General features: G+C 52.1%; 1 protein-coding gene across 5 annotated transcripts in view; it reads right to left on the bottom strand.

The window, feature by feature from the left end:
- Positions 1-9,184: 9,184 nt before the first annotated feature.
- Positions 9,185-18,691, bottom strand: part of Mgat3 (beta-1,4-mannosyl-glycoprotein 4-beta-N-acetylglucosaminyltransferase) — a 30,020-nt gene continuing 20,513 nt past the window's right edge. For all 5 annotated transcript variants that reach the window (XM_020173408.2, XM_074084524.1, XM_074084525.1 and 2 more), the window contains exon 2: positions 9,185-14,016. In XM_020173408.2, coding sequence (XP_020028997.1) covers positions 12,420-14,015 — 1,596 coding nt within the window. In that variant the 5' untranslated portion in view covers position 14,016 and the 3' untranslated portion in view covers positions 9,185-12,419. The remainder of the gene's footprint in view (positions 14,017-18,691) is intronic.

Below are 18,691 nucleotides of genomic sequence, written 5' to 3'. Positions count from 1 at the left end.
AGCACCAAAATATTACAAAGGCCACTGGAGAGGGACAGTCAGAAGTCACAGTGTCTTGGAAGCTTGGGGAAGGAGGGAGAGTGTGGTCACAAAGGGAGGAAGGGTGTGGTCCCAAATGTCAGTGCCCTTATGAGTTGGACATTGTCCTTCCCCATTTAAAAGCTGATCTGTAGCTGGCCCATTCAGCCAGCCAGAGGTAGGGGCAGAAGCCCAGGGGCTGGAGAATGAATGGGAAGTCAAAAGGGAGACAGCGAAATTTTGCCAGGAAGTGAAAGTTGAAGATGAAAGGACAGTTAGAGGGGGACAAAAGCCAATTGTATGTGTTGTATTTGGTTGGTTTGGCTTGGAAGTTGGCTGATACTTCTCTAGCCTGCTGGGGGGGAGGAGTGAGGGGGAGCCATACAGGAAGGGAAGCTGAAAAAGCCAGTGCAGCTGTCACAGAGGAGTCTGTAGAGAACAGCTGGTGTCCTATACATACGAATGACAGTGAAGGGCAGCCCAGGCCTCCTATGGGACAGAGGAGCCTATGTCTTACAGATCCCTTTCCTTTCCTTTGCCCAGTAGGATGCCTTACAAAATTAAGACTCTCAGTAAATGCTTTGTTACCCTGAAAAGGTGGGAAATTGGATGACAAGACAGAACGCTCAATCCAGCCCAGCCTGCCCCCCCACCCTGCCCTCCCAGGAGATGACCAGGCTGATAGAGTAATAGAGGGACTGCCTGTAAACCAGAGCAGCAACGCTCAGCGATGTGAGCCAGCCAGGGACTTTGAAATTAGTCACAGAGAAAGCACCTCCCTCTTAAGGGGTTTGCTGCCATTAGATGTCATCCTACATTCACAAGACTAAAACCTGGTGTCCCTGGGCTGGAGAGAGGGCCCCTCCCATTGGCTTGTGAAATTTTGGCTGCCCACACTGTGCCAGGCAGTGTTGGAAAGAGCAAAGGGAATGTAAGACTGTGTTCCAAACACCCTCCTTGTGCCATGCAGCAAGGGTTGGGCTGGGGTTGGTAGAGGTGCAGGCTCTGAGCCCAAACCCAGCTCCCCATTCCCACACACGACTCGAGTCTCAGGACTGAGGAGAAGATGGGAGGCTGAGCACAGTGCCTGGGCCAAATCAATCGCTCTGTGCTACTTAGTTTCCTTTTGCATCCTTCAGCAGGTCCCTCTGCTGTCCCCAGAGGGCCGGGTATCAATGCACCCATTTTACAGACAAGTAAACTATGGCCTCTACCTCCTCAGGGTGCTAAAAAAATCTGCACATTGTACTGGACCAAGTTGTGTTCTGCATGCTCCACAGAAAGTAACCAGAGGCAGCTTTCCAAATGCATTTAAATAACAACGCTTCTGGCAGTCCAGAGCTCCCCACCTATGCTGAGGGACAGCCATCCTCCATGTGGTCCCCTACAAGAGTTCTCACTCATTTACATGCCCCATTGGGCTCCAGGAGTCTGCCCAGGCTTACTACAACTTCCTTTCCACTGGAAGGCGGGGGAATCAGTGACTGCTGCCAGCTTCAGTCACAAAGCACTGAACTTTCAAATAAGGACTGGCTGGATTGCACTTTTTTTTTTATTGTACTTTTTTTTTTTTTTCTGGTACTGGAGTTTGAACTCAGGGCCTCACCCTTGCTAGGCAGGTGCTCTACCACTTAAGCCAGTCCACCAGCCCTAATGTAATTTTTTTTTCAAATGAGAACTTTTAAAATACAACAAAAAAAAAGTCTTTGGTGTAAGGAATTCTCTTTGGTGTTAGCAGCAGGGGACGGATTAGAATTAGCCTTCTTTTTTAAAATTCTTTTTTAAATTTTATTTTATGATTTTTACATTTACTCATATGTGTATACATTGTTTGGGCCACCTCCTCCCCCTCAGTTTTTCTTCTAATTAGCTTAAGTCTTTCCCCTAGCTGGGTGCCCATGGCTCATGCTTAAATTGTAACTACTTGGGAGGCTGAGATCAATCAGGAGGATCTCAGTTAGAGGACACCCTGGGCAAATAGTTCAGGAGACTTCTTCTCCAAATAACAAGAGTCAAGTGGACTGGAGGTGTGGCTCAAGTGGTAGGGCACCTGCCTAATAAGCATGAAGACCTGAGTTCAAATCCCAGTACTAACAGACAAAAAAAGAAAAAAAAAAAAAAAGGACTGGAAGAGAGAGAAGGGAAAGCAGTGTTCCCAGATCAGGGTCTGGGGATACAACACCAGAATAGCTTGGGAGACCCTGAGTGTGATTTTTTTTTTTTAATTCTTTTTGAGACAGGGTATTTTTATGAAGCCCAGGCTGGTCTAGAAGTCTATCCTCCTGTCTCAGCCTCCCAAAGGCTGGGATTACAGATGTGTACCACCATGCCTGGCCAAAGTGTGATTTAGGTGTGATAAACTGTAAAGTTTGTATACACTTTTGGTCCCTTTTCTTGATTCTTTGAGACTTAGAATTTGTTTGTTTATTCATCTATCTTGGTGGTACTGGGGTGCTCTGCCGCTTGAGCCACACCTCCAGCCTTGAGTTTCAGAATTCGACCCACTGATACCCTAAAGCTTAGTTGCTATCAAAGTGAGCTTTCCTTCCTGGGCTGTCCTGCGGGCCTCTGATGGCTGGAAGGCGGGAGGAACTTCAAATTCCATCAGCTACAGCACAGGGCGCAGGACATCCCTTCCTCAGGCTTCTGTGATCTGCGTTATTTCCTTGGCGGCTTGTTTGCTTTTTCACTTGGGGCGATGTGTTCGTACTAAGTGCCTCAGTCCCAGATGTCGCAAGTAAGAAAGGGAAGGATGGGAGAAAGCCAGCTGCCTCGCTCCCCACCAGGAGGCAGCGCAGCGCAGGGAGAGGGGACACCAGCCTTTTCCCTGAGCAACTTACGCCCTTCATTTCCTGAAATCCTGGGTTTCCCACCTCAACTCTCACAGGCTGGAAGATGGAAGAAGCCCCCTCAGCTCCACAGGAGGCTGGAAGGCTCAAACTCTATCATCCAGCTTCAGCCTCCCAAGAGAGCTGGGATTATACTGTGCACCACCATGCCCACCTTCAGGAGTTTGAAACAGGAGAGATTTTATATCCCAGGGGATATTTTGCAGTGTCTGGAGACACAGTTTTGTCATACTTAGTGTGTGTGTGCAAGCTCCAGTACCGGAATAAAAAAGAAGAGAGAAAGAGAGAAGGAAGGAAGGAAGGGAAAAAGGAAGGAAGGAAGGAAGGAAGGGAAAGAAAGAAAAAGAGAGGGAGAAAGAGAGAGAAAGAGAAAATAAAGCAGTTACTGGGCATGGTTGTGCGTATCTTTAATCCCAGGTGCTTGGAAAGCAGAGAGGAAAGAAGAACTGAGGTCTGAAGCCAGTGCAGGCAAAAACCTGAGACCCTACCTAAAAAACAAAAGCAAAAGAACTGGGATTGTGGTTCAAGTGATAGAGTTCTTGCCTAGCAAGTGCAAGGCCCTGAGTTCAAGCCTCAGTATCACCAAAAACAAAACAAACAAACAGAAAAAGCATTTCAGAACTGAGCATGCCCTCTGAGCCTTCCGTCCCGGGAACAGCTCACTTAAGAAACGGCCTCCCACAGTGCTCCAGCATCTGATGTCTTCCTCTTGCCACCCTCAACCTACCTTGGAGCCTTGGCCAAAGCTTGTAGAACCAAATGATGAAGAGTCTGAAATCCTGTTACTGCAAGAGAGGTGCAGAGGCAGTTGACACTTAATGCTTGATAGATGGTTGTGTGGGTGAGGGCTTGGCAGGGTCCTGTGTGACCCTCCAGAAGGCCAAGGGCCCTAAAGGCCTGGGGTGCAGGCCTGAACAGACAAGCCAGGGGTTCTAATTATGCCAGGGGGCTGTTCCAGTGTGACACTGAACAGAAGTGGTGAGTCTGGGCCAACTTGGGCCTGTGATGGGGGCAACCGGGCCTGTGGACAAGGCCTTACAGATGAAAAATCTGGACCTACTGCCCCCAGGTGGACAGATACACTGTATGTGACAGAACCCTAGTCTGAGAGCTGGTGCAGAGTCTGAGGAAAATCTGGGCCCTGGAGACAGCTCTGGGTTCAAATCCCAGCCCTTCCACTTATTACCAGTGTTCATTTGTTTAGTCATTTGTTCCAAAGAGCTATTGAGCTGTGCCAGGAACTGTTTGTCCTCAAATGTGGGTGACAACCACAAGAGCATAGAAAGGGCAGCACTGACCATACCAGATAGTGCAGGCATCATGGGAGCCTGGAGGATTAGCACCTAGCCCAGGCAGGGGAACCTGTCACTGAGTGGAGCATGACAGAGAAGGTTCTGGTATGAGAAGAGGAACTCTCCACAGAAAGAACACTTTGGGTGGTAACCAGCAGAAAGTCCAACCCAGAGTGTCTGACAAAAAAAGGAACTCAGGAGCTTAGGGGCTCCCAGAGCTGAAAAGCCCTGACAGTGCAGGTGCTGGGTGAGCTCCATGCAATAGAGGGCTTTATGCTCCCTGACTCCACCCCCACTTTTTTCTCCAGTCAAAAAGGAAGGACATCTTTTCCCATCATTCTTATTTCTTTTTGAGGCAAGGTCTCACTATGGAGCTCAGGCTGTCTTCAAACTTGTAATCCTCCTGCCTCAGCCTCCTGAGTGCTAGGATTATAGGTGTACACCACCACTCCCAGCTCGGGGCTACATTTTTTTTTTTTGGCAGTACTGGGGATTGAACCCAGGGCCCTGACTTTTCCAGGTAAGCTGTGCCCCCCCCCCCCAAGTCCTATAGCTCCATCGTTCTCAAAGAAAAAAGAATCTCCCTACAAAGAGTTTCCAACAATTTCTTCTGTATCACTAGCCTGAATTGAGTCACTTGTCCATCCCCAAAGCAGTCACCCTGAACAGACAGTGGATGTGTCAATTGACTTAGCCATTCAGGGCTTGGCAGTACTGGGGTTTGAACTCAGGGCTCTGTACTTGCTAGGCAGGCACTCTACTGCTTGAGCCACTCCAACAGCCCTTGATTAAGAAATTCTTAAGTCAGGTGCTGGTGGCTCATACCTGTAATCTTAGCTACTTGGAAGGCTGAGATCAGGAGGACTGAGGTTCAAGGCCAGCTGGGACAAATAGTTCTCATGACCTCATCTCCAAAATAACCAGAGCAAAATGGACTGGAAGTGAGTCTCAAGTAGTAGAGTGCTTGCTTTACAAATGCAACACCCTGAGTTCAAATTCCAGGCACACACACACAAATCTTAACCAGGTGCAGTGGCTCCCACTGCTTCTTTCCAGTCATCCTTTAATTCCCACAGCAACCAACACTCGAGATTGGAATCATCCCCCCAGCTAACCAACACTGAGTGCAGGCCACGTCTAAGGAGCACTTCTAGGGTTGTGTGACCAGTAGGTGGGAATGTGGGATTTTCTCCTGGCTCAGAGCAGTCACTTGAAAAATGGCAGCTGATATTAGGAGCATTCAGGGATGTCTCCCAGATTTCCTGCTGATGTGACTGGGTGGATGACGTCTCATGAGTGGCATGGCGAACACAGAAAAAAGGAGGGAAGCCAAGCTCCATTTTGGTTCCATGATGTGTGAGGTGACCTTAACACCTTGTGGGCTAGTCCAACGGGCTGGGTGCTCAGGAGAGAGGACACCCTAAAGAGATGGAGCCAGCCCGCCTTGGTGATCACTGAGAACATCAAGTAGGCTCAGACCAAGCCCTGGAGAGCTCCTTTATTGAAGGGGTGCACAGGGGAAAATGAGGCCAGAAAGGAATGTCAGGGTGGAAGGAGGAAGATAGCCACGAGACAGATGAGTCACAGAGGCTAAGGGAAGAAGTCTCAGGAAGGGATGCATGATCTTCACGTCACATGCACCACATCAAAGGAGATGGAGGGCGAGGTCAGGGTCACCATACTGTGCACTTGGGAAGCGCTCACCGAGCTCCAGCCTCTGTTCCAATCTCTGAGCAGCTTTATGACCCCCTGTGGACGTCTGTGCTAACAGAGACCCCCATTTTACAGATGAAGACACAGGAAAGGAAGTTGACCAAGTGGTTGCTGAAGGGCCAGAGACAGCTGAGGAGCCAAGAGTAACATCTGTGCCCTAAATGTGTTTTGGGGAACCACCCTCATTCCTTCTTAATATAGATTGGGCTCTGACTCACCTAAGCTAATCAGATTCTTCCCCCAGTAGCCTTCCCATGTCACAATGATGTTCTCGTGAACTAATTCAAGCCAGTGAGATCCAGTCCCAAGACTTCCACAGAGAGGAGCTCTAGTTCTTCTGTGCTGAGTATGAAGCTTAGAGGGTGTGAAACCTGGAGCTGCTGCAGCCACATTGTAGGCATGAGGAATAAGTCTGGGAAAACAGGGACACACAAGTTAGGAAATGGAGCTGAGCTGAGCCAGAGAGAGCTGCATGACAGTGTGACAATGAGCTCCACCTCAAGCTGCAACCTGAAGCCAACATTACCCCTGAACTTACCATTAGCCAGTAAATTCCTTCTCTGTCTTTCTAGTTTGGGTTGGCTTTTCTGTCATTCACTAAAAACTACATGTATCAGTTATCTACTGCTACAATTAAGCTATGTAACAAATGACCCCATAGCCCAGTGGCTTAAAGTAAGTGAGCTCATGAGATTGATCAGGGTGCAGACCAGGCTTGACTGCGCAGTGATGCCGGTCTTAGGTGAGTTCACAGAATGTTGATCAGCAGGAGGATGGACAAGCCACAGTGCAAGGACAGGTGTCACTGTTGGTGTTGTGTCTCTAGAAACCCTAGGATGGGTGTTGGGAAAGTGGTTGTGGCACTGCTGCAGGATCAGGCTGCTTGTGCAAATGCGGCAGAAGGACAAGGTGCAAAGGACTAGGGGTGCCTAGAAAGGCCAGTTTTTGCAGTTTGTCCCTCAGTGTGATGTTTCCTGGCACTTAGACTCGGGTGGTGCGTTTTCTGCAGCAGGCCTCACAGGTGATCGAGGATCCTTCTCAGAGCCTCATCTCAGTGGGTCTGTGAGGTTGGGGGTCTGTCTGCGGTGATGTCTCTGTCCTTTCATGGAGATCATTGGCCAGGTGACAGACTCATGGATGTGTTATCCCTTCCTTTGTCATCCACCAGTCCAGGTCAGGCCCATGTGAACAAGTGTGTCCCTGCAGTGGCTGTCCACCTGCCACCGGGCAGAATAGTTCAGCATAGCCCAACCTGAATTGTAGAATTTTGAGTAAATAATCTGTTGTTTGAATCCACTCAAGGTGTTGGGTTTTTTGTTGTTGTTTGTTTTTTTGGTGGGTCTTGGGTTTGAACTCAGGGTTTTGTGTTTGCAAAACAGGCGCTCTACCTCTTGAGCCAGACCTCTAGTCCATTTTGCTCTGGTTATTTTTGGAGATGGGGTCTTGAGAACTATTTCCCCATGCTGGCATCCAACCACATTCCTCCTGATCTCAGCCTCCCAAGTAGCTAGGATTACAGGCTGAGCCACCATTGTCCAACTTAGGGTAGTTTGTTTTGCAGCAATAGAAGATGATACAGCAAACTAACAAAGTTTTTTAAATTTAAAAGCACTTCATTTCAGGCTACAACTGAGTCTCAGAATTTACCAGAACAGCAAATTAAGGACCAGGTCTTTCATTTACTTGAGTTTTAAACAGATTTGTGGGAGCTCCATAACTTTGGGTGTATTGAGGTGACTTCCCATGAACCCTGAGGAAGATGGATCTTCAGGACCTCAGGGTTTCGCCTGCCCGCTGCACAGTCCTGAGTGTGAAGATGGTGTTTTTGTGACAGTTGTCATCAATGTCGACCTCACCCCCTCTCCCATGTCGTTTTGTGGTCCCTACCACAATTTCATTTATCCACTGGGTACATAACGCATACTAAGGACCATTTTTAAGTCAGGACACTTGGTCTGGAAGAAAATATGCACTCCAGGTCATGGGGCCTGTCACAGTCCCCACACTACCCAGATGGCCAGTTGCTCAGACACAGCAGGGGCTTCCCTCACCCTTCTGAGCTGTGCTTACCTGCCTGTGAATGTGAGCCTCCCAAGAGCCGACTGTCCTGTCTGTGTCCACTGACCTCACACCATGCCTGGCTTGGTTAGGAGTTTAAGCTCCACCATGGCCCGTCTTCCTCCCCCACCTGCCTATGTGGGCTGCTGATGGAGGGAGCACAGCCCAGCAGGGAGCTCCACTTCTCAGTGTACCTGGAATGTCTAAGGCAAAAGGTGTCTACGCCTCACGTTCCACATCCGTCAAATGGGAACGATGGGGAAGATCTTTTAGCCCAGAATTTGGTACAAAATGGGCAATTAACAGCTAATGTTTGTAAATATTGATGCCAACTCACAAAGGCCACTATTGAAGTCCTCTACTGGATCTTAAAATGGCAAGCATATCACCATCGCCCCCTTGTGGCCAGGTTGGGATATGTACCTCTCCTCCACAACCCCAGTCCCCTGGCTTTCCCCCTTCCCTGCCACAGCCCTGCAGGGCTTTGGGAGTGTGGCTCAAAGCCTGGCCTGGCTCTCACAGCAGAGTTAAGAAGGTAACTCATCCCTGCTTAGGCCACCAACACTACTGTGTCTCCTCTTCCTGCTTCTGGGCTGCCACCGACAGAGGAGCTCCACAGGCGCCTCCAGCAAAGTGCAGTGTCTCGCCCTACTAGCTCTGAAGCGCTCCTTAAGACATAACTGGGACTCCCCTGGGAGGAATGCCAGTGCCCACTCAGGCAAGAGGAGACCTCCAGGAAGCCCCTCATGTCCCAAGGCCTCAGTTGTTGTCACAGCACAAGTTCATGGCTGGCTCCAAGGGAAAGACCCCCAGCTCCTAGAGGGGAGGTTGCTGTCCACCCTGAGAAGGGTGGCATTGGGGATCCAGGTGTGGAATCTAGGCAGTGCACCCGTGACAGACACCAGGGTGCAGAAGTGTGGGGCAATCACCACCAAAGCCTCCATCCAGGGGCCATGGGTCCCTAGCAACCTCAGGAGAGGGAAGAGCTGCCAGTTCAAGCACACAAGCTGGCTTTCCCTTTCTGCTGGACCTCGGTTCTGTACCATCCATTCCAGTGCCTGCGTCCATCTGTGGGAGGCAGGTGACTGCATCTGAGTGAAGGGACTCTGTACAGCCCCTTTTAGCCCGCATGCATCCACTCTTTAGGGAGGCCTCACACCCCACTGATTTAGGCTTGGCGGCGAGCCCAGAGTCCCCATGCTTCCACCCCTCCCTTCCCGGCGTGCTCACACACTGGCAACTCCACACATCCTCCAGACTTGGCATCTGCTTTTATTATTAATATTATCTTTCCTTTAAGCATCCCTTTAAGGGTGAAATGAAATCCAACCATTTACAGAGAAAATGATTTCAGAATGTACATATCGTTTTTCCTTTACAAAAAAAATAATACTATTATCATTATTGGTGTCCTTAAATTACACAATTCCCAGGGCCCTGCCTTCTGCTTGGGAGACTCCTATCTCTCCACCCTGACTATCACCATCATCCCCAAAAGCTCCCTCACGGCCACCCCGTGACAGATATGTCTGCTGGGTGGATGAGGCCGGCTGGATGCCTGGCTCAAGCCTCCTTGAGTCTAGAAGTCAAGGGGCCAGTGGTTCCTGGGCCAGGGTGCCCAAGTTCACATTCAGTTTGGTTTCCCTTCATACTGGGGAGTGGTCCTGGGCTCCTTGTCCCCCAAATTCCCAGTGTATGCTGTGGTAACATGAAACTGTACAACCCCTCCCCCAGGTCCTGCCCCTCACAAATGTCCCCTCCACTGATGGCCAGGACCACTTGCCTTGCCATGAACGTGCCCTCCCGCTGGTCTGACAGGGAAGTTGGGCTGGGCCTGCAGGTCTGTGCTTCTTCCTGTGTCCTTTTCCCCCTGAACTGGTGAAATGGGACAGGACCCTGCCAGCCTAGGGAGGGGGCTTTCCTGAAGCAGCCAAGGGTGCCAGGGGCAGGGGGCAAGGAGGCATGATTCAGGTGCCTGAGAGACTGCCTGTCACAGGGTGAGCAGGGGACAGCTTGGGAGAGCAGCCCTGGCTTGGAATGTCCCAGAGCTATGGGAATCCCCCACCCCCTTGAGTCAGCCCTCAGGGCCAAGAGGAACCAGAGGGAGGCTTCTGTGACTTGGAAGGAGGGATGTCCCCAAGGAAGGGAAGGGAAGGGAGGGAGAGAGGGGTCATGGAGCCCTTCAGCCTGCTTCAGGCCTGCCCACAGAGCTGCTCTGAGGCTGGTTTCCCACACCACAGCATGCAGGGCACGTCCCCCAGACATAGATGTGGCAAAGGAGACCCTTCAAAAAGCCCCCACATAAGACATCCAGAAAAATCCCCCAGGGGTGGGAGGTCAGATGGGAGGATGTGGTAGGCCAAGAGGTGCTGAGCAGATGGTAGGCACTCAGCTGTGTACAGTCCTCAGGCCAGGAGGGCTTTGTTTCTCAGACTGAAAGACAGACAGACAGACCTGTATCCCATTTAGCTTAGGCTCCCCAAAGACTTCCTGCCTCCGACACCTTGGAGAGCCCCAAGCCGGGTGGCCACAGGCTCCAGGTCCTGGAGAAGAGGACAAGAGGACCTGGGCCCATGCTCCCACGCCCACCCGTGAGCATCTACTTACATGGATACAGACATGTACAAATACACACCAAGCATGCACCCGTGCCCATAAATATACACACGTACACGAACAGGTACCCTTCCACAGGCAGCTCTGCACACTGGCGCCGGGGGGACACCTGCAGGGAGGGGCGTCCCACCCTTCTCACACACCTGCAGACTCTCACTGCACCCCGTCCCTGGGCAGACAGGGAGGCGAGTGGGAGCAGCTCATTTCTGAAGTCTGAATGATGAAAGCAAGAGTCCATGACTGTAACAGCCGTTTCTATCCCTCCCCCAGCAACGCTGTTCGTTCCCTACTTCCATCCTCTTTTTGCTTTGTATTATTATTTTTTAAACTTTTTTGAGACAGGAACTCACAGTGTAGCCCAGGTTGGCCCAGAACTTGAGATCCTCCTGCCCCAGCCTTTTGAGTGCTGGGATTATAGCTGTGCACCACCACACCTGGCTCTCCTCCTATAAGAGAACCTCCCAGATCAGGCTGGGCACATGGCAACTCAGCTGGAGACTACATTTCCCAGTTTCCCTTGAAGCTTTCTGACCACGTGACTAAGGCCTGACCAATGAGATGCCATCAGAAATAACTGTCCCCCTCGTTCTTGCTCTTCTGTGCTTTGGGATGCACAGGGGATAATGCAGGCTGAAAGAGCCGCTCTGCATCCAGAATTGGAAGGAGTGTATAAAGGAAGGCAGAGCTACCCTACTAATTCTGGACCATCTCCCTCTAGACAGTTTAACCAGAACAAGCTCATCTAGCTTAAACTACTGTATTTCAGAGTCTTTTACAAAAGCAGCTTAAAACCTACTCCCACAAGTACATCCCTTAGCCCCACAAGGCAAACTACAAGGACTGGGTTGACATACAACTGGCCTTAATGTCCCTTCTTGAGCCCGAGAGCCTCAGGGCCCCTTCGTGGCCCCTAGCCAGCCCCACGGAAAGGCTCAAGAGTGGTTCTACCTGGAATGGTGGTGAGCTGGGGCTGTGGGTGCCAGCAGAAGGGGTTGATGGGGAGGGAGAGACAGATGATGCTGAGGCTTCACTTCAGCCCTCCCCCACAATGTCCCACCTACTCTTCTGCCTGTCAGTACAGCCTGTAGCTCCCATCCCACCCTGAGAACTGGACTCCTGGAGTCCTTGTAAGCAACAGAGGGGGCAGCCCACAAGACAGCAATTGAAAAATAAGAAGGAAGGTCAAGTCCAGGTTTGGAACCAAAAGAAGAGTCCTCAGGCAGGGTTCCCGGGACCCTCTGTGCAGCTTGCCAGGGGCAGGAGCGCTGACACCCTCAGGCACTGTCTTCTGAGCTGGCAGTGTGGCCTGTGGGTCAGGAGGGCAAAGCCTGGTCCCTCTGGCCCAGCACTTCTGTGACACGACAAAGTGTCTACACCTGTCCTCTCAGCCGGATGTCCATTTTCAAACCTTCACTGTTTAGTGTCCCTTCTTGCTCTGGATCCAGATGCATCTATTTACAGAGACCTGGGATCTCTTGGCTCGTCCCCTTTTCCACCAGAGGTCCAAAGCCCCAGGATGCCAAAGGTGGGCTTCCCTCAGGTCAGACTGCAAACCCTCTTGGCTTGCACTCCTCTCACCTGGGGAGCCACCATGCCCTCTCCAGATGTACCTCCTGCCCAGGGCACTCTCGGCTGTGACAAAAGGCTGCATAGATGTCTGGGCTTGCTCCTCTCTCCTGATGGGAAGGATTTCTTTCCTTTTTTTTTTTTTTTTTCCCTTTTGAGCTGAAAGACCTGATCCTTGATTCACAAGGGCTTGAGTGGGGAAGACACCCACCCACCCATACGCAACTGGTCCTCCCAAGAACCCCGAGCCAGCAGGAGAGAACACTGGGGTAGCCCCACTGTACCAAGGCCCTGAGATGATGCGGTCTTAACCCTCAATGGCGGCGTCCAACTTGCCCCTGGCCAGGGGCGGCCTTCCCTCGGGGCCATGGTTCCGCCGCCCTGCGTCCGTTGTGCTCTTGGGCTCCCGGTATGGGTTGTCCAGCAAGTATCGGAACTGGGCGTAGTTCTTGAGCAGGTACTTGGGGGCGTACATGTGTTCGCTGGGGTCAGCAGGCGGGTACTCCTGCTGCGTGCCATCGAACCAGCCCCCGGTGCGGATCAGGCTGCGGATGTAATTGAGGTCCCGCTTGTCCTCGTAGTCACCCCAGCGGGGGAAGTCGCCGTTCTGGGCGGACACGAGCTTGAAGTAGATGCCCTCGGGCGTGAAGCACCAAGAGCAGTGCCAGCCCGCGAAGTGCAGCGGGCTGCCCAGCGACCACTGCACCAGGATGTGGCCGGTACGGTTCTCGTACTGACGGAAGTTGGGCATGGTGTAATACTGGCGGCGGCGCAGGCGGATGCCGTCCAGCCCGTACACGGCCTGCAGCATGTCCACCGTGCAGCCGGACACCACCTCCAGGGTGCCAGGCTGCTTCCAGAAGAAGCCATACAGCGACTTGCGCATGTGGAAGGCGAAGGGCTCCGTCCAGCCGTCGTAGAGCTTGAGGAAGAGCACGCCATCGCGCGCCGGGATCTCGTCCGCGTCATCGATGATGAAGACGTCATCGGGCCGCAGGTTGCGCAGCCGCGACACGCCATCCTGCGTCAGGAAGGTGCGCAGGTAGTCGTCGGCGATCCAGCCGTCCTGCCGGCCTCCGGGCGGGAAGTGGTCCAGGAAGACGTAGAGCACCTTGTGGCGGATGTACTCGAACGTGCCATTGGTCAGCATCTCGCGGAACTTGAGCGGCCGCGGCTCCCCGTAGGCCGTGAAGTTGGACTCGCACACCACGAAGGCGTCCACCACGTCGCCCAGCTCGTGGAAGCGCACGGCCAGCAGGTCGAACTCGTGGTTGATGTTGATGGCGTTGATGACCCGCCGGGGCACCTCCCTGGGCACCAGGCGCTCCTTGGTGGGCAGGTTGGAGTACTGCACCACGGTGGGCACGCCGCAGCTGGGCCCGTGCCAGCCCGGCAGGCACACGCACTCCACCCACTTGCGCCGCGCGCGGCCGCCCGCGCGCTCCCGGGCGCTCAGCACGTGCCGCGGGGGGCGCCGCGCAGGGCTACCCTCCGGCTTCTCCTCTGGCCGCCCCGATGGTGGTTTCTCCAGCATCTTGGTACCTGGCTTGAAGCACACGCCCCCGGCTTTGGTGCGCACGAAATACTCGGTGGTGTCCTCGGGCAGCACAAAGTCCACCCGGTGGAGTTCCTCGGTGGCCTTGCTGGGGGACAGCGGCTGGAGCAGGGGTGAGTGCGAGTACAGAGGGGTCCGAAGCAGATCGGGGCCACCCGGCTCGGGGCTGGCCTGGGGTGTGACGGGGGCATTGTTCCAGAAGAAGCTGGACACAAGGTTAGGACTGAGGGAGGCCAGTTCTCGGGGGAAGGTGACATAGGACAGGGTCTTAAAGAAGTGCAGGAAGGAGATGAGGCACAGGCCGGCCATACAGAACATGAGAAAGAGCTTGTAGCGTCTCATCTTCATCCTGCAGACAAGGCAGAGAGCAGAGGTCAGGACAGCCTGAGGCTCTTCTAGAGAGGTGACCTGAGGGTGCCTAGGCTGCTGCCACCGTGGGAGAATGTCTTGTATGGAATCACCCCCCTTTGCCACCCAAAGGCCAACTGCACCAAGTACCCTGAGAGCCCTAGCATCAAGGCAACAGCTCCTGCTCCCATAGCCCTTCCCCTGGAAGCTCCTGGGCTACCACACCCCTATGCAGCCTGCTTGTCCACCTGACTGCCCCACCCTGCCAGGACCAGCTGCAGGGCTAGACTTTGGTCTAGGAGCAAATTAAACCTGGGAAAAGTTCAACCACAGGCCCCAAGGGAGGGGACAGGGGACAGCATGCTTCAGGCTGCCCACTGCCCTAGGGTGCTGTTCCTTCTAGCTATTTTTTTTGTGGACATATTGACAATTTTTTTTTTTTTTTTTTTTTGCAGTATAGGGGTTTGAACTCAGGTCCTCCTGCTTGCTAGGCAGACACTCTACCACTTGAGCCACTCTGCCAGCCTTCTTTTTTTGTGATTTTTTTTTCCCCCCAAGATAGGATCTCACTAACTATTTTCTGGGGCTGGCTTCTAACAGCAATCCTCCTGATCTCTGCCTCCTGAATAGCTAGGATTACAGGCGTGAGCCACCGCGCCCGGCTCTAACACATTTTAAAGATGAAAATAAGTTAAGGTTTTCCTTCATTACCTGTGCCCCAGGTACACAGGTAACGTGTGCTCTCCACACATGAAACAGTGAGGTGGAGGGCTGGCTTTACAGCAACTGTTCTGTTCTCAGTTTAGTATTTCTCACAGATATTATCAGATTCGACACGAAGCCCAATCAAGTTGTTTTCCTCAGTCAATGACAGATTTAAAAGATTTTTTATCAGTGCAAGTAGATCTGTTATATTTACTATTTTTTATTATTATTCATTTATTCACATGTGCATACACTGTTTGGGTCATTTCTCCCCCCTGCCTCCTGCCCTATTATTTACTTTTAAATCCCATATATACTCCATGGTTATTTTGAGTGAGTAATGCATGATTCGATTTATACAGTTTATCAATTAGTTAATGGCTGAATGGAGAGGCTTGTACATTGCTTTTCCCAACTGAAATAAATCTTTAACTTCAGTTTTGTTTTGTTTTTTGTGGTACTGGGGTTTAAACTTGGGACCTACACCTTGGGCCACTCCACCTTCCTTTTTTTGTGATGGGTTTTTTTGAGATAGGGTTTCACCAACTATTTGCCCTGGCTGGCTTCATCCCACAATTTTCCTGATCTCTGCCTCCTGGGTTGCCACCTAGGATTACAGGCATAAATCATCACCGTCCAGCTTAACTTTAGAATATTTGCAGATTATCTGAAAAGTAGCCAAGACAGTAGAGTGTCCCTTGAAGGCCTCGCCCAGACTGCCCTGTGAAGGTCCTATACCACAACGGTACACTTATCACAAGGAGGAAACAGACACTGCATATCACCATGAACCAAACTCCACACTCCATTGGGACTTCTTACTGCTTTTTCAGACCCAGGGCCTCCAGGATGCTAAACCTACTTTCTACCTCTGAGCTGTGCCCAAAGCTTGACCTTGGTTATGTAGCCAAGGCCAAGTTCATCTGGGGAGTGGGCTCCTGCACAGAGCATTTCCACCTGTAACCATCTGCCTGTCTTATCCTTAAGCCTAGGGAGGCTGGGCTGGGAGTTACACCCAAGTGACTAATGAAAGACCTTGCCAGGGGCAAGTGGGATGGATAAGTTGCCTGGGTCCTAAAAGGGCTGGGACAGAAACCTGGACTTCGGCATCTGGAACAATCCTTCCACCTACCTTAGTCCTTCCTGTAGAACATTTTCTGCAGCTTGTGCTTTCTTGGTTCTTTAGGTCACCTGGGAGCCCTCCTCCCCCTCCCTTCCTGAGGGCAGAGGGGTGAAATGGAAAGCTATACATTTGGCCTTGAACCACTGTGGCCTTGAGCAAGGCCCCTCGCCATTCTGACCTGTGACGTGGGTCTAGAGTCCTGTGGCAGGTGCTTAGTATCCTTTGTTCCTTTCAGTGCTGAAGGCTGGAAGCCCGGGTGTCATCTTCTAGCTATGTGGTCATAAGCACGGAATCATGAAATATTTGGTCTAGAGAACCACCTCTAGGGGCTGGCAGAGTGGCTCAAGTGGTAGAGCGCCTGCTTAACAATCATGAGGCCCTGAGTTCAAACCCTAGTACTGCCAAGAACAACAACAACAAAAAAAACAGTAAACAGAGAACCATCTCCTCCAGTCTTTCATCTGTTATACGGAAGGGTGCCAGGACCCAGGGGGCTGCAGGCCAGCTCAAGGTTACCACACTGGGCTGGACTCCACCTCATGGAGGAGCCCTGAGCAAGCTAGTGCCTCACAGTTGAGTTGCTATCCTGAGAAGCAGGGCAGGGCCTATAATATGAGGCTTGAGGTGTCCCACCCTCTCCAGCCTAAATGCCTGTCCCCTGGAGCTACCCACTGGGCTGGTGCAGTTGATTGTAGGCAGGAAGGACAAGCCAGGGTGGGGCCTCTCTGCTGTCATCCAGGGCAGAGGTAATGCTGGTTCCCATCTCGGATACAGACCACCTCTGAGAGAGCCAGGAGAACATTCTGCCAGTGTATAGGGCCTCGGAGGACCTGCCCACAGAGGTCAGATTGACCCAGCCGCCCCTGGGCTTCTTCACCAGACTGGCTATCAGGATTTGGTTACATACACCTAGCCAGGTGTGGCCTTCCGAGGACAGGCTCGCCAGGGCCTGGGATCTTGCTGACTCACTGAGGCCTTCAGGATAGGGTTCCTTGATAAAGACCTGTCTGGTTTGCTGTTGAGAATCATGGAACTAAGCATATTTCCCTTATCACTTGGGCTGCTAGGAGGCTCAAAAGCACATTAGCACTTGAGTTACACCCCTAGCTCTCAAATACATTTTTTAACTGAGGCAGTACAGAAATAAAACAGAATAAATGCCAAATTCCAATACCATACACACACACACTCAAAAAAAAAAAAAAAGAAAAGAAAAGGGCCTCATTTAAGTCTCAGCTACTGGTGAAGTCATTGCCACTGTTTTTACAGACAAGGAAACTGAGACTCAGAAAAATGACAAGACTTCCTCCCAAAGATGTCACAATGGCAGCTGAGTCAGGACTTGCTCATGAGGTGGCCCAGTTAGGGGCTAAAGACATAGGACTCACTAGGCCCTAGCTGAGGAGTTACTGCCACTACAGAACATCACTGAGAAACTGTCACAGATGCTAAAGTGCCAGCTGCTGTCTTGAGCACATTTCACACACAACCATACTGATCCTCCCACCCCATTTTGCAGGTGAGGAAACCGAGGCCAGAGGGATGATCTAACTTGCACAGTGTCAAACACAGGTATCCAGGAGCATATTTGATTCTATAGGGCCAATGATGGGATTTTAGCCAGTGGCAAAGCTCTCCAGAGTCCCTCCCACCTGCCAAGTTCAACCTAAATGGCTGACAGGAGGCCCACGAAGAGTCCACCTATGACCAGTGAAGACCACAGAATGGATGGCACAGCCACTGTCACCTTTAATCCACAGCACCCTACAGGGTGCTTACCTCACCCTTATCACTCGTTCACTCAGCAGTTACATCCCGGGAGTCCCCTGAGTGCTGGCACCTCCCCAGATGCTGAGGATACAGCTGGGGAGACTAATACACTAAAGGTAAGTGAGTTGACAATAGTGTCTGGCTTAGGGACACTAGAGAACTCAGCATTACTTCTGAGTGTCTACCAGGGGGTTCCAGGGAGACTGCCAGCCAGCGGGTGGTCTGTGTGGGAAGATGGTAGGCATTACCCACTCTGCTGGGGGTCTAGAGGGAACAAAAAGGCAGAGGAAGGGTGAATTTCTCTCATCAAGAGCTGGGACCCCCTTCTCCTGCTCAGGGACACCACAACTGCAGGTGACTGTCCCCAGTGACTACCAGACTGAGGCTTGAAAATTACACCATCGGCTTCCCTGGTTCTGAGGCCCAGACTTGCACTGAGCCACATAGCCACAGCCAGCCCATTCCCCTGCTCAGTCCACTCACTCCTACGTCATGTCGCTGTCCTGCTGGAGAACCCTGCCGAACACAGTGACCCTTCAGCAGAGCGGAGGCAGGTGAGGGCATCAGGAGAGAACATTCCAGATGGGAGGAGCAGCCAGTGAGTAAGTTCCCAGGCAGGAGTGGCAGTGGTGGTCAGACCCTGGAGGATCTGCAGATGAACAAACACGGTGGCCCCGGAAGGATGGACCAGGCTTTGTCTGGGAAGAAGATGCCACTCCCCCACCACCCTTCTTGGGCCTGAGAAGTGGCAGGCAGGGCTAGGCTTCCAGAGCGTGGAGCTGCTCTCACCACTGGCTCTCCTCCTCAGAGAGGAGCTCAGGCTGTCACACAGCTGCCAGTGGCAGGGCCTGGGTGTTAGCCTTGGACTCTTCATAGGATGAACAGGGTCGGGGGGTGATGCTTTGGGTCTGTGGTCCCTTTGGGGCTCTGGGAGGAGTTGGGGCACTGCCCCCACCCCGTCCTGCTGCCCATACGCACTTGGCTTGACCCCTCTGGAAACTCAGAATCCTGGGGAGTGTGGGACTGTGGTCAGGACCTGCCTGAGGAGAGAGATCAGCTGAGGAAAGACTTCAGCAGC

The sequence above is a fragment of the Castor canadensis genome, chromosome 8, assembly GCF_047511655.1.
Source record: "Castor canadensis chromosome 8, mCasCan1.hap1v2, whole genome shotgun sequence".
Lineage (NCBI taxonomy): Eukaryota > Metazoa > Chordata > Mammalia > Rodentia > Castoridae > Castor > Castor canadensis.
The sequence above is the reverse complement of the archived record's forward strand: the minus strand, read 5'-3'. Positions and strand labels throughout refer to the sequence as shown.